The 14,251-nt window shown below is 34.4% G+C and overlaps 1 protein-coding gene across 1 annotated transcript; it reads right to left on the bottom strand.

Annotated features, from left to right (window-relative positions):
- Positions 1-254: 254 nt before the first annotated feature.
- LOC136844032 (piggyBac transposable element-derived protein 4-like) lies at positions 255-1,883 on the bottom strand. Its single transcript, XM_067113045.1, has 2 exons — positions 1,760-1,883; positions 255-1,099 (listed from the first exon to the last, which is right to left on the bottom strand). The coding sequence occupies exons 1-2, from the start codon at positions 1,881-1,883 to the stop codon at positions 255-257; spliced, it is 969 nt and encodes a 322-aa protein (XP_066969146.1).
- Positions 1,884-14,251: the final 12,368 nt, after the last annotated feature.

The raw sequence follows: 14,251 nt of genomic DNA, 5'->3' as shown, positions 1-14,251 counted from the left end.
CTATATTAACCTGTTAAGCGTCCCCCGCGAGTGAGCTCGCTGCTAACGTACCGTCACGCTTTTTCTTGCATTTAGTGGTCATATCACTGATGATAGTTTTTCAAAGTTAATATTGATTTTTATGCTTATAATTCATACTGTAGTTAAGAGTAGGAATTCTATTAAATGATGGGATAAAAAAACTATTAATACTACTATTATTTTATTTCATAAGACTACAAAATACTGAACGAAAAGTGTTATACATACATGCACTATTCTTTTGTATGCCAATCTCTAAGGCAAGGGGCTACACACAATCCTACTTCACAATCCTTACACCAATATGAGCTATCCCTTCTTATGTTGTTCTTCCGACACTGAGCACAAGTCCTTTGTGGCCTCTTCTTTTTATCTGTAGGTGGACAATACTCAGGAAAGTGCCTGCCAATTAGCCGTGAAGGTTTTGCTGCAAGTCGTGGGGGCCTGCGTAGGGGAACAGGTCTTTCTTCTGCATATTTCATAATCAGTCTTTCACTTACCCTCAAAATAAATTCACGTCTTACAACCTTCCCACCAAGGACTCTATATGTGACATAGCAATTCACAACAGAGATGTCTAACAAATGTCGAAATACTTTCTTGTAATATTTCTTCAGTCTGTTTCTTGCGGTAGAAAAATGAACCAAGAGGTTATCAGACAAATCAACTCCGCCCATGTTTGCATTATAATCTGCAACTGCTTTCGGTTTATACATTTCTTTTCCTCTCCTAGATTTCACCTTCACCATAGAATCATCATGCATTGTACTCAGAACACATACATCCTTTTTATCTTTCCATTTCAGTACCATAGATTTTTTTCGGAATTCTGCTACTTTTTCACCTTTTTTCAGTTTAGTTCCTTTTATTTTTGCTGGCACGTCCTTTCTGGTGACCCTTACAGTACCGACAGTGTCAGTTTCTTCATCCGCAAGTGCATATGCCAATGTTGGACTTGTATAAAAATTATCTGTATATAAACAATAGCCCTTGTTCAAAAGAGGATCCATAAGAGAGGAAACAATTCTATTAGACACAGGAAGATCCATATATTTTTCCATGTATTGTGTATCCTTACCTGCATAAATGAAGAAGTTCCATATATAACCAGTAGAACTTTCACAAAGTTCATAAAACTTTATTCCAAACCTTTTACGTTTAGCTGGTATATACTGAATCCATGATAAATTTCCCTTCCAGCCTAACAAAGACTCATCAACAGAAACGTTCCTACTTGGAATGTAATTGTTCATAAATTTCTTCAAAATAAGATCGGTGAATGGCTTTATTTTTGCTAACTTTCTTCCTGGTCCTTCTGTTATAGTACTATTGTCAACCAAATGTAAGAATTTATGCAACAAGTCAAATCTACGGCCACTCATTACCTTTCGAAAAAAAGGAGAAGAAACACTCTCTTGTGTTGAGAAATACATTGAATTGTCACACTTAGAATCAATTCCCTGTAAAATAAGTAGCCCTATAAAGACTTTCATTTCGCTTGCACAAGTGTCAAACCATCTATGTACTCGTGACTGTGGAGACAAATGTTCTACATTCTCATCCAGAAACTGATTTGCATATCTGTTTGTCTCTTTCACGAGGTAATCAATGACTTCATCATCAAAGTATTTCTCAAAATATTCTAATGGATTCTCTTTATCCTCAACTGAAAATTTCACGCCGGGATCAGCAGCAAAAGTAAAGGGATCTCTCTCTCTCCCTCTCGGAGTCCAGTCACTCGGCAATGAGAAGTCATCTTCAGTTCCGCTATCGGAAGAAAAGTTTGTCTCTTCAATATCCTCATCGCTGGAGGATTCAGAACTAGAGCTCTCATCATCAAATATGTCTTCAGTATCAGACATCTCGTCTAGGATATGATTTATCTCACCTGAAGACATACGCCTCCGCTTTGTGGCATTCATTGCGGAAGATGTCGAAGCCATGTTGTCTCTGAAAACGTCCAACGCGTACTGGGAAAAAAATAGTCATCTAGGCATCAAGCGACCAACTAAAAAGAGTTGCCAGGCAGGAAATAAGTCATCAATTACAGCTTACATGTTCTAAGAGTGTTACCAAATGATGTTCCAACATTTTCCATACGAGTAAATGTATTATTACGGGGCTGACAGCTTGAAAAGCACAGTTAAAGTCGTGAACGTAATATCCCGTTGAAAGCGCTACTGAGTAGATCGCAGCAAACGTATTATTACGTGGGTGACGCTTAACAGGTTAACTTTGCTAACCTGTCTAGTTTGGCTTAGGTTTTGCAATCCCGTCCTTCCCTCTATTATGAAGGAAGACCCATTATACCACTGGAGTGAAAATTTACCATTGTGTCCTCTGATATACTCGCAGTTTGGTTAGTATCTTGATACCTGTTTGGGTTTGAACTCCTATTCCTTCTAGCTTGTGGAGACTGACTACGGTCTCTACCTCTGCCTCTTGACTGAGATCTATATCTAGGTGCTGAAGCAGGTCTATTTCTGCAGTCTCGAGCGCTTTGCCCGGCTCTCTTATGGAAAGGGCAGTAAGCTATCCCTCGACAGTCACTGGCATAATGTCCCTTCTTCTGACAGTTATAACACGTGACTGTTGAAAATCCCCCTTGAGTTGTATTACCTAACGTCCTAATTCTGATTCTATCTGGATTCCTAGACCTATTTTGTCCTCTTTCTTCGTGCCCTATGGTGACTAAAGGTCTGTATACAGGGTTCCCTTCGTGATTTCTACCTAAGATTCTTGCTACTTCCTCTTCAATCTCAGCTATGTCATCTGAAGTCTCCCATTTTCGGGTCATCCTTCCAATAGCTTCGGCTGGCAAACTTCCAATCATGAATGCTAACCTAATAATGGTTTTGACATCAGCTACTGACATTTTATCTGTCTCTGCCCATTTAGTGGATGTAACTAAGTGACCCCATTCATTCATATTGTTGTATAGCTGGGAACTCATCCCTTGGTAGCTTCTTTTGTCTGCCTTATAACAGTGAGCTATCCTTGCAAGGCTGATAACGGGATCTGTTTCGCCTACTGTGGAATATACCTTCCTAAAGAACTTTTTCATTTCTTCCCAATTCTTAAGTCTCTGATATGTCTCGGAATGGACATATCGTTCTAAATCTCCCCTGCTTCCAGATCCAGATAACTCTTCGCTTCACTGAGTTTTTCGCTATCTGTGCCTATTATGTTATTAAGATGTATGCCTACCTGCTCTATCCAGTTTTCTAAGTTACAGGCACCCTGACCTTCTTTCCTTCCGCAAAATTTGGCTATATGGTTAATTGCATGTCTTTTATGTGTACCTACAGTTGCAGAGACTGGGCTAGTTGAATGTGTTCCCCTATCCATAGTTAAATTATTGGTTTGACTTCTTGTGTAAACAGGAGTTCTTACACTATTAGTTTGTGCCGATCTCCTCCTGGGCATTTATTCACTAATGACAAACACTTTCTTAACCACTGAGTATAATGGCAGTAATAACAAAGCAACTAAAGTCAACCAGTTCTTAAAATCACAAAAAAAATTCGCAAAAGATCATAAACACTTCTATCTTACTTAAAGAAAAACTAATCAATCACTAAAATTTCCCCGAAATTCTAAATTACCGATTGGCGGTGTTAAACAAAAAAAAAAAAAATCCCTTAACTTCCAATTATCCTTGACAGTGCTGGTAAAACAAATAAAGAAATTATCACTCAAATAAAAAAAAATTAAAGAAAAAATAATCTTCGAAAAACTTATGATTCTGAACACCTTCAAGCGAACAAAAAAACAAGTTGAGATTTCTCGATCGAAAAATATATAAATTTCAGCTGATGAATGTTACATAAGAAATTAAATGCTTAAAATAACCGTAGAATGACACAAATAAAATACAGAAATTATGGGTTAGTCATGCCAAACGTTAAATAAAGTTTAGTAATACCAAATGTTGGATAAAATTTAGTAAAAAGATCGATAGGTGCTTAGTTAAAGAAAGAGAAAAGAAAAAAAACCTCTTGTTGCCAAGTCTATTTAATTTACGTATGAGTTTTGTGCTTTCAAATGAACATCAATACAAGTGTTCCTAGTCGACTTAATTTTGTGTGTTTCTAACTCAAAGAAAAAAAAATTTTCTACGTGTGTGTGTGTGTGTGACCATAAGGACATCATTCTTACTGTGTATGGAGTTTCTTTTTCTCTCGTCTTTCTGCGCGTATTCTCTCGGCAGCTTGATTTCGTTATTCGTAGGCTTTCATCCAAGGGTTGGGTTGTTCGTTCGTCTTCTTCTTCGCCTTCTTCTTCAGCGTCCTTCCATCACTGCGCCTTGGCTGGGGATCTGGCTCTCACTCGATCACGGGAATCATCGTGGCGTCGACAGGAAAAGGGCCTCTCTCTCTCTCTGGGGTGTAGTCTTCTGCTTTGTCGTAGCGTTGTGTGTGTTTGCGTCATGGCGTATTTTATTTTCTTCTTTGCAGAGTGACGTATGTTATGTTTTGTCTTTGGTGTTTTCTTTGATCACTTGTTTATTCTATTTTCAATTGTTTATCTCACTTCACTGTTTCGCCAACTGTTCGTGATCACTACCTGTACACCCGCGGTTATCTCACTTAGCTGTTGATATCTCACCGATCGCCATCGGCTGCAGCTTTTGTTATCCCACTTAGCTCTTGTTATCCCACTGCTTGCCACCAGCTGTTGTCGGACCCTATTTCTTTCCTTCAAAAGGGCCCAACACTAAGGTAACGTGTCCGGTTTAGGCCATGTGGTAATTATCGTAAGTAGGAACAAGTGGCTCTTTAAAACAGTTATTAAATTGTAAATTACCAAGGTTAAAGGGAAATGATTAATTGTTCCCGTTTCTTCTTTATTTGTGATTTTTGTCTTACAGTTCCACCTATAGTTCTTAACTGTTTCTTAATGGTTCGAGACTTTAAGATAATGGTTTCGAGACTTTAAAATAATGGTTTCGAGAGACTTAACGAATTAGATTACGGGGACTATTGTTTGAGAGAGTCTTTCTTCACTAAAACACTTCTTCTCTTTCTGTCTTTTCTGCTTCCCACACTTCGGAATAGTTCTCTCTCTCTATCTTCCCACTCTGCGGCTTTTCTCTCTGTCTCTCTCTTTTCTCTCCGCGACTTTTTCTCTCTGTCCCTCTCTTTTCTCTCCCACCTTTTTCTGTATGCCTGTCCTTATATCTCCCATTTTCCCTTGTGTCAACCATGACGTCATATTCTGGGCAGGTACTGCTTTTCTGAGGCACCTCCTCCACTTGCTTCATTCCAACTTTTGGAGGTGTGTTTTAAGGAATTCCTGTTGATTATTGGGTAGTTACTCCTTGTAGGACGTCCCTAGGTCTCTGGCACTGATGGCATTTGATTGGCCAAAACATCTAGGCTTGACCTGTGGGCGTGGCTTATTTCCTTGGGCTATCGTTTGAAGTCAAGGGGGGGTGAGGTTTTTCCCACACTCTTACTAACCATAAGGTTCCTTCGCAGGACCCTCGTGGATTTGAAGGCACGGCCAGATGCAATTTCTCTTAGCTCCTCGTTAGTGCTGGTGTGTTCTTGAAGATATGGTTGGAGACTTGTTTTGACAGACTGGGAGATTTATTGCGTTATGGTCCTTCGTACTGACCCAAATGGAAATAGGATATTTCTACTTGAAAAAATACATTTTTTCTCTATTCACTGATACATATATATATATATATATATATATATATATATATATATATATATATATATATATATATATATATATATATATATATATATATATATATATATATATATATATATATATATATATATATATATAATATATATATATATATATATATATATATATATATATATATATATATATATATATATATATATATATATATATATATATATATATATATATATATATATATATATATATATATATATATATATATATATATATATATATATATATATATATATATATATATATATATATATATATATATATATATATATATATATATATATATATATATACATACATACATACATACATACATACATACATACATACATAAAATTATATATATATATATATATATATATATATATATATATATATATATATATATATATATATATATATATATATATATATATATATATATATATATATATATATATATATATATATATATATATATATATATATATATATATATATATATATATATATATATATATATATATATATATATATATATATATATATATATATATATATATATATATATATATATATATATATATATATATATATATATATATATATATATATATATATATATATAATGTATATATATATATATATATATATATATATATATATATATATATATATATATATATATATATATATATATATATATATATATATATATATATAGCTCCTTCTATGACTTGTACGACCATTTGAGCCGTGATACTATTTATGACAAATCAGTCAACCGAATCTATGTGCAGGGGGACTGAGTTCTCTTCACTGCTGACAGAGATGAGTATGATACCCATCGTCTTTCTACATCCTCCAAATGCTCGAAATTAATTAATTCTAATCTTCTGGCTTATTTGCTAATTATACCTTCCGCGAATTCGCGCTAATTACTGAAGACTTCAGTCGACCGAAAAAAAGAACTATTTTCACGTAACCGCTGTTGCTTGCACCATGTGTTGTTCACTAGCTGGAATTATTCATGACTATCTCTATTCTTACCTCTACCATTACTAGGACATTGCCTCATTAATATAGGTTACTTAATCTCTATTATTTATTATTATTTGCGTTATTTTTTTCCGGGCGTCTGACAGTGCAGTCTTGATGGGAACTTGAAGATAATACAATATATCCATTGTTTAGTTTACTGTTAATTGGCTGAGTAGGAATATTTAGTTTTCTTGAATAATATTGCACAAAAAATATATCAGTGGCTCATATTCCATTCTGGCACTGCTTATTTCCAATACAAGTATCGTTTTGATTTAAAAAAGGCCCGAATCACTCCCTAACATTTGAATAGGTTTCTTGAATTATCATTGAACGATAACAGAAGCATGAAAAGATAAAAATATGTTTGTTTTTATGACCCTGGTAAAGCAAATTTTCTTAAGTAATACAAAACCTAACTAATAATAACATATGCAATCTAGTGAATGGCAGAGAGAACATAAAATATACGAGAGACAATTTTCATATCTCTAGCATATTATGGTGAAATTACCAGAATTTGCACAAAGTGAAAAAACAAAAACAAAAAACACACGGCCGCAATATGAAAAATACATTTCGTATTCTACCCGAAACAAATTGCATATCAATACATCACGCTCATTGGAAAATGTCGCTAAAGTAGCTGAAAATAAACATTTCTTTCCCGGATTCTGCGAAAACGAACCAGTTCCTATCAATATTCAGCTGAAACAGGCCTTAGCTTGGCGCCGGGCTGTTTTCTAATTAGAATTAATGCAAAATTAAACCGAGGCCGAGGGTTCGGCCAGCTCCGGTTAATTTCATTTCCCGTCCGACGGGGCCAGAAAATTACTCAGGGTAGTGGCTGTTCAACCCAACATGTTTTTCGGGTAAGATTTACGAAGGGGCACGATACTTGTATTTATTACCAAGAGGTTGGAAGACCAGGGATTTCAGGCTTTAACATAACCTTTCTTTCATTGAACAAGGACGATAAACCGACGATTTAATGAAGGGCAGGTGAGGAAAAAGCATTTTCAATAGAGAGAGAGAGAGAGAGAGAGAGAGAGAGAGAGAGAGAGAGAGAGAGAGAGAGTGGTATTATGGAAATGTTATGTCGTAAATTTTCATATATTATGTAGTAGACGTAAAAGTGATATCAGTACATATTATGAGGAACAAACGACTCGATGGAATAAATTAACTTTAATTCTGCTGAAATTCTATTAATGAATAAGAATTTTAAGGAAAGAGTAAAAGAGAAAATTTATATGATAAAAACACAATGAAACTTGTTCCTATGAAAACACGTGGAGATAAGACTAACTGGCGTCCCGGTTATCAGGGGGCTACTGGTGCAGGAGAGATTTCAAGGCAAAGAACCTTCAAAAAACAAACAAAAATGGAGGATACTAAATAAAATCATGAACTGAAACGAACGTACAGAACAAGTAAAGTTAAGTGTACCTTAGTTTTACCAGACCACAGAACGAGTCACTTTGATTAGTTTCATATAATAGTCACAGTGTGAAATTCAGTTGGATGCTGAAATTCAGACGATTTTAGTGAACGAAGGAAAGATTAAGGTAATAGGATTTCGCGAAAGGGGAGGAGAGAATGAAATTAATGAGGTTTGTTCTTGCACATCCAGAAATTATTGTTGGAGTAAAATGTACGTGGAGTATTGGATTTAATAAAGAAATCTATTTTCGAGAACTTGATATCTTTGCAAAAATATATTTTTATTTATATTGGCGAATTAGAACATCGTTACTGAACATTTTTAAACCCCAACTTCATGTTTTTTTTTTTATATTTGAAATTAGTTATTATGACATGGTTTCCATACGGTATTAAAGTATCTGAAAATTTTCTGTTGTCTGTGAGCTTATAACTCTTATTAAAAGATTAATGATATAGATAAAAATAACAGAGTTAGTTTAACTTCTTGAGGAACTATAGATACAGCCTAATCTATGATAATACGTTACGCAAATTAGGGTGGGCAGAAATAGTAAAAATAAAAAAAAAAGGAAATTAGATTAGCTTATATATAAGGGAAACTGAATAGACCTATAAGTTTCAGATTAACAGACGTAGCCCTCTATTAAGTGCCAGCTAAGAGAGAGAGAGAGAGAGAGAGAGAGAGAGAGAGAGAGATTATTTATAAATACAGTGAAGAAGTATATATAAACTGAAGGGTGTTCCTGATATGCCTATGTTAATTGTCCATCGCTACAATTGCTAAAATCCGAACAAGAGAAAATTGAACACAAAATAGACAATAATAATCAAAGAATACAGAAGAGAGAGAGAGAGAGAGAGAGAGAGAGAGAGAGGACATAGAAAATCTTACCTCGTCATTCGCTCCCTATCTTGACATGTTAACCTAAACACTTGCTTAAAAATCTTGAAAGCCCGAGAATTTTTATTATTATTATTATTATTATTATTATTATTATTATTATTATTATTATTATTATTATTATTGCGCCCCCCCCCCCTTGATATGGGACCACCTTGACGTGGTGAGGGGGCTCTTGAACCCCAGGAATCTGTTCTCGGGTTTGAGTCCAAGAGTCCCTTATGCCATTATGTATTTGTTTGAATTAATTTTTGTGGAATTTTCCACTTTTACTAAAATTTATTGGACCTGATAAATAGGAAAAGATATCATAGCTGGGAATGGGTTAACATCCGAAGCTAAATAGTGAGAACTGTGGTAGGACCATCAACTGCCCGATAATGTTCAGACCTGAGAGTTATCAGATTGATAGCTCAAAGGCGGAACTATTCTTTAGGGCTTGACCACGTATTCCAGAGGGGTCTGGTTCTAAGGACAGGACTCTCGGCATTCTATCCGGTTTGCCCATGATATGACTAGGATGGAGACGATTGTATTCTTGAAATACTCTCAGTCCTAGCAAGCGGGTTTGCCTTACACTTTGGCCACTCTAATCGTGTTGTGCCATCCCCTGCGGGGTAGGGTAGGGAGCGGACATTTGGGAGTAGTTCTCACTTGTGCCATTGATGGAAGAATAAACTCCACGAAAGGCTGATGATATCTTTTTAAGGTTTTCAGGTTTATTTATTTTTTATTTTTTTTTATATATACTCTACCTTGATCTTTATGCTAAGTAGTGTCAAAGATTTAAGTACCCCTGGGCCCTTTGATGGTAGCGACTCGGCACGGTTGACAACCGCTGGAACCTCTTCTGATAACCTCTCCCTGAAAAAAATACTAATGTAATTACACTGGAACCTTACGCTCCAGCACAAAAGAAACCCAAAAGAAGTAAATATCGTCTTGACCCAACCCTAACTCACTTCGACTCCCTCTTTAGGAGTGGAAGTTGGTCAAGGTTTCTAACCTTAGAAATAGAACGGAAAATTTCAGCCCTAAAGTTGGAAAACTACCTATTAAACAGACATTCAACGACAGAAATGTCGTTTAGGCAGATAAGAGAAAATACGTGGCTTATACAGTAGAAGCCACAACAAAGAGTCAGTCTGAGGACTATATGTCTATAACAACAATAGATAATATAAAAGTAAAAAAAAAAAAAAAATAAACATGACACTAAGAACAGCTTTCAGGGTACCATTGTGCTCCCAGAGAACAATGACGAACCAATCGAAAAGAATATTCTCTTGGACTCTCTTAAAAAAAGATATCCCGGAGTCGAAGATTGTGAGGTATACAATATACCGAGTAAATAAAAAAGTAAGAAAATGTTAAAAATCACGAAAATAAAATATGAGGGTCGGTCAAGATCTACCCCTCAAAACTAAAAGTTTCAGGTCAAAACAGAGAAATAAGGCCCTATGTCCCAAAGCCACTACAATGTCAAAACCGTGGTAATTATGGGCATGCTAAAAAAATGAATGTCTGTTAGAGAGGCTAAATTAGAATTGAAAGTGAGAGGAATTCAAGACCCTGCTAAGAAACTTACATATGCCTTGACAACAAGAACTAATAATGAATCAAAAATACATACAGATAGAAGTAACAAACCGCAGCCAAATAAATCTCAAGAAGAAAATAATGCTTTACAGAAAAAAAAATAAAATGGTAAAGAATCAAGAAACAGGACAAAGGATATGGGTAACATTTTATCCAACTCTTTTGAAATGTTAATGCAGATAGCACAAGATAATGATGCTACTACAGAAGAAACAGAGGAAAGTCGTGATGGAGTGGAAATTAAAGATAAAAAAAGGCCTTTGGAGAGAACACCACCCAAAACGAAAAAGCCAACTATAATTAGAGCAACATCGGTTAAACCAAAGACAAAGTACATAAAGAAAGAACAAAAACAAACTCAGAATATACCTTCATCTCCTAAAATAATAGTAAAACCTATGGATACAGATATCCAAAACATTGAAGTTAAAGATAACAATGATTATGTCAAGGGAGAAGAGATTACTCCGTTACAAATAATTGGTACAAGGGCAAATGAAACAAGGAATGTACATGAAAACACGTGTGGATAAAAAAAAAAAGAAACCACAGATATGAGTAACCATGAAAAAGGGTGCATGCGCATTGAGCACTTAGTATATTATAAAGAAAAACAGGTGAACGTTGTGAGTAAATTATTAGAAAAAATCCAAATTGATAATACAAAAAAAGAGAGTAAAACTCAACCGCTATAACAAAATATTTTCAATAGTTATATTATACAATGGAACGTAAATGGTCTACAGACCAGATTACACCTAGGAGAAGTACAACGGTTATTAAAAGAATATAAACCAGTGATATTATGTTTACAACATGTCAACAAAACAATATCAGCAGTAGGTAAATATACCTTAGCATCAACATCACGAGAGGAAGAAGGAAATTTAGGTACTGCTATATATGTACATAACAAAGTATGTTATGACAATGTACCTGTAAACTTTACTGATCTGCAAACGTCGAGTATTAGAATACGAATAAAAAATGATAATTATGTAATTCGTAATGTATACAATCAACCTAATAAAAACTGACTCTGACAAACTCAGAGAATTACTTAATGCCAAGGAACCTACATTAATAGTAGAGGATTTTAATGCCCACAACCCGATGTGGGACTGTAATTGTACATACTCAAACAGAGCAGGAATTAAAAAAAGAATAATTCATAGATTCATATGACATGTGCTGTATAAATGGTAACAAAAGCAGCACATATTTTTCTAAATCACATGGAACATTTTCCTCAATCGACTTAACACTATGTACAACAAACATAGTAGACAGATTGGATTGGAATACGGTTGACAGCTTGCATACAAGTGATAATTTTCCAATATTAGTTTCATTATTACAAAATAACCCCCAAGCGTGTCCCTCAATATAACATTATAAAGCAAATTGGGAGCAATATGAATTCCACACTAGGAATATCCCACCATATGAATATTTAAAAGACCATAATGAAACTAATAAATTTCTTGTTGATTTCATTACAAATGGTGCTGATGAAGCAATACCAAAACCCACATCTCATAAAACAAAACACAAAATCCCATGGTGGTCTGAAAAACTAAAAGAATTAATAAAAATAAAACACCAAATCGGAAGACGATTAGATAATTTGAATAGAAAATTCAGTAAAATAAACAAAACATTACCGATATTAGAAGGAACTTTACAAAAGCTGACTATATTACTATTAGAAATTAATACATTAAAACCTCTATATAAGAAAATATCTGCAAAATTTAAAACAGAAGTAATTCAAGGAAGAATCATTTCATGGAGAAAATATGTATCAGATCTCTCTAATAATGCTCCCGTACAAAAAGTATGGGGAAAATTCAGGAAAATAAGTGGTGCCCATGTTAAACCACATAGACATGCCATAATAAAAGATGGGAAAAGAATACTTGATCCTAAAGAAATAAGTAATGTAACAGGTGAAAATTTAGCAAAAGTAAGTAGCGACAAAATTTAGATGAGCATTTCCGGACAAGGAAAAATAATGTGGAATTAATAACAATAAATTCTGAAATAGAAGATATATATTATAATAGAAAATTTAATATGGAAGAGCTGGAATTTGCTCTGTTGAACAGCGATAAATCTGCCCCTGGAGGTGACAGTATTTGTTGTGAAATGATCTGCGATTTAGCACCTTTGGCAAAGACATACTTACTAGAGTTTTATAACCACTTATGGCTTCGAAATTTATTTCCTGATGAATGGCGTAAAGCTATAATTATTCCTATCCCAAACCCTGGAAAAGATCCCGGTAATGTAAACAATTACAGACCAATTTCTTTAACAAGTTGTTTATGCAAATTTACTAGAGAAAATGGTAAATGCTCGACTAGCATGGCACATTCGAGAAAATAAAATTTTGACTCTTACCCAGTTTGGGTCACAATGTAACAGATCAACACTGGATTCTCTGTCTAACTTGGAAGATCACATACGAAGAGGATTTGAATGAAAACAAATTACTATAGCCGTCTTTTTTGACATCGAAAAGGCATATGATACTACATGGAGATATGCAATATTAAAAACGTTACATAAAAACAGCATCCATAGACATTTACCTAGGTATATCCAAAACTTTTTAACAAATCGCACTTTTCAAGTGAGAATTGATGATGTATTGTCAAGTACATTTCCACTTGAAAATGGTGTTCCACAAGGAAGCGTCTTTAGTGGCACTCTGTTTACTTTAGCAATAAATGATACCAGTAATAATCTACCAATCGGAATTAAAAGTAACTTGTATATGGGTGAATTTGCCATATATTATTCAGCATCTCGCATAAAACATGCAGAGCGAATCATTAATAAAACTATAATAAAAATAGATGAATGGGCCTCATCTGTAGGCTTTAAGTTTTTTCTACAAAAAACTCAGGCAGTAATGTTTTATAAAAAAAAAGTGGAAAAAAAGTGAAGAAATAGATTTAAATCAGAAATCATTCCATACCAACTGGCCAAACAGCAAAATTTTTGGGATTAGTATTTGATACTCACTTAAACTGGAAAGCCCACATAACATACATGAAATCAAAATTAAAAAAAACTATCGAACACTACTTTGGGAGCCGATAGACATACCCTTGCTTTGCTGTATGAAGCAACAGTACTGTCTATAATTGATTATGGAAGCGAAATATATGGCTCGGTATCAGACACAATACTGAAAACGTTAGACCCAGTTCATAATGAAGGCCTTAGAATAAGTTCGGGAGCTTTTCGATCGTCACCGACGTCTTCTTTACAAGTTGAATGTGGTGAACTACCTCTGTCTCTCCATAGAGAGCTAGTAACAATGAAGAGTGCTATGAGAATTCAGACAAATGATTCTCCAACCAAAAAATTATTTGGATTAAGAAATATGTTTATAAACAATCATCCACCTCCTTTCCCAATTAGAGCTAGAAGATTGTTTGAGTCGTTAAATATAAATATACAATTGCCTTTAATATTAAAATTACCTCCTCCTTGGGCAATGAATAAAATGAGAATTTGTACACACTTGAAATATTT

This window comes from Macrobrachium rosenbergii, chromosome 12 (genome assembly GCF_040412425.1).
Source record: "Macrobrachium rosenbergii isolate ZJJX-2024 chromosome 12, ASM4041242v1, whole genome shotgun sequence".
NCBI classification, from domain to species: Eukaryota; Metazoa; Arthropoda; class Malacostraca; order Decapoda; family Palaemonidae; genus Macrobrachium; species Macrobrachium rosenbergii.
Note: the sequence above shows the minus strand (reverse complement) of the source record. Positions and strands in the feature narration are given on the sequence as shown.

Coding starts and splice junctions, on each gene's coding strand:
- LOC136844032 (XM_067113045.1), bottom strand. CDS start 1,883: ATGTCTGATACTGAAGACATATTTGATGATGAGAGCTCTAGTTCTGAA. Junction 1,100..1,759: donor AGATGACTTCTCATTGCCGA/GTGACTGGACTC, acceptor TCATTTATGCAG/GTAAGGATACACAATACATG.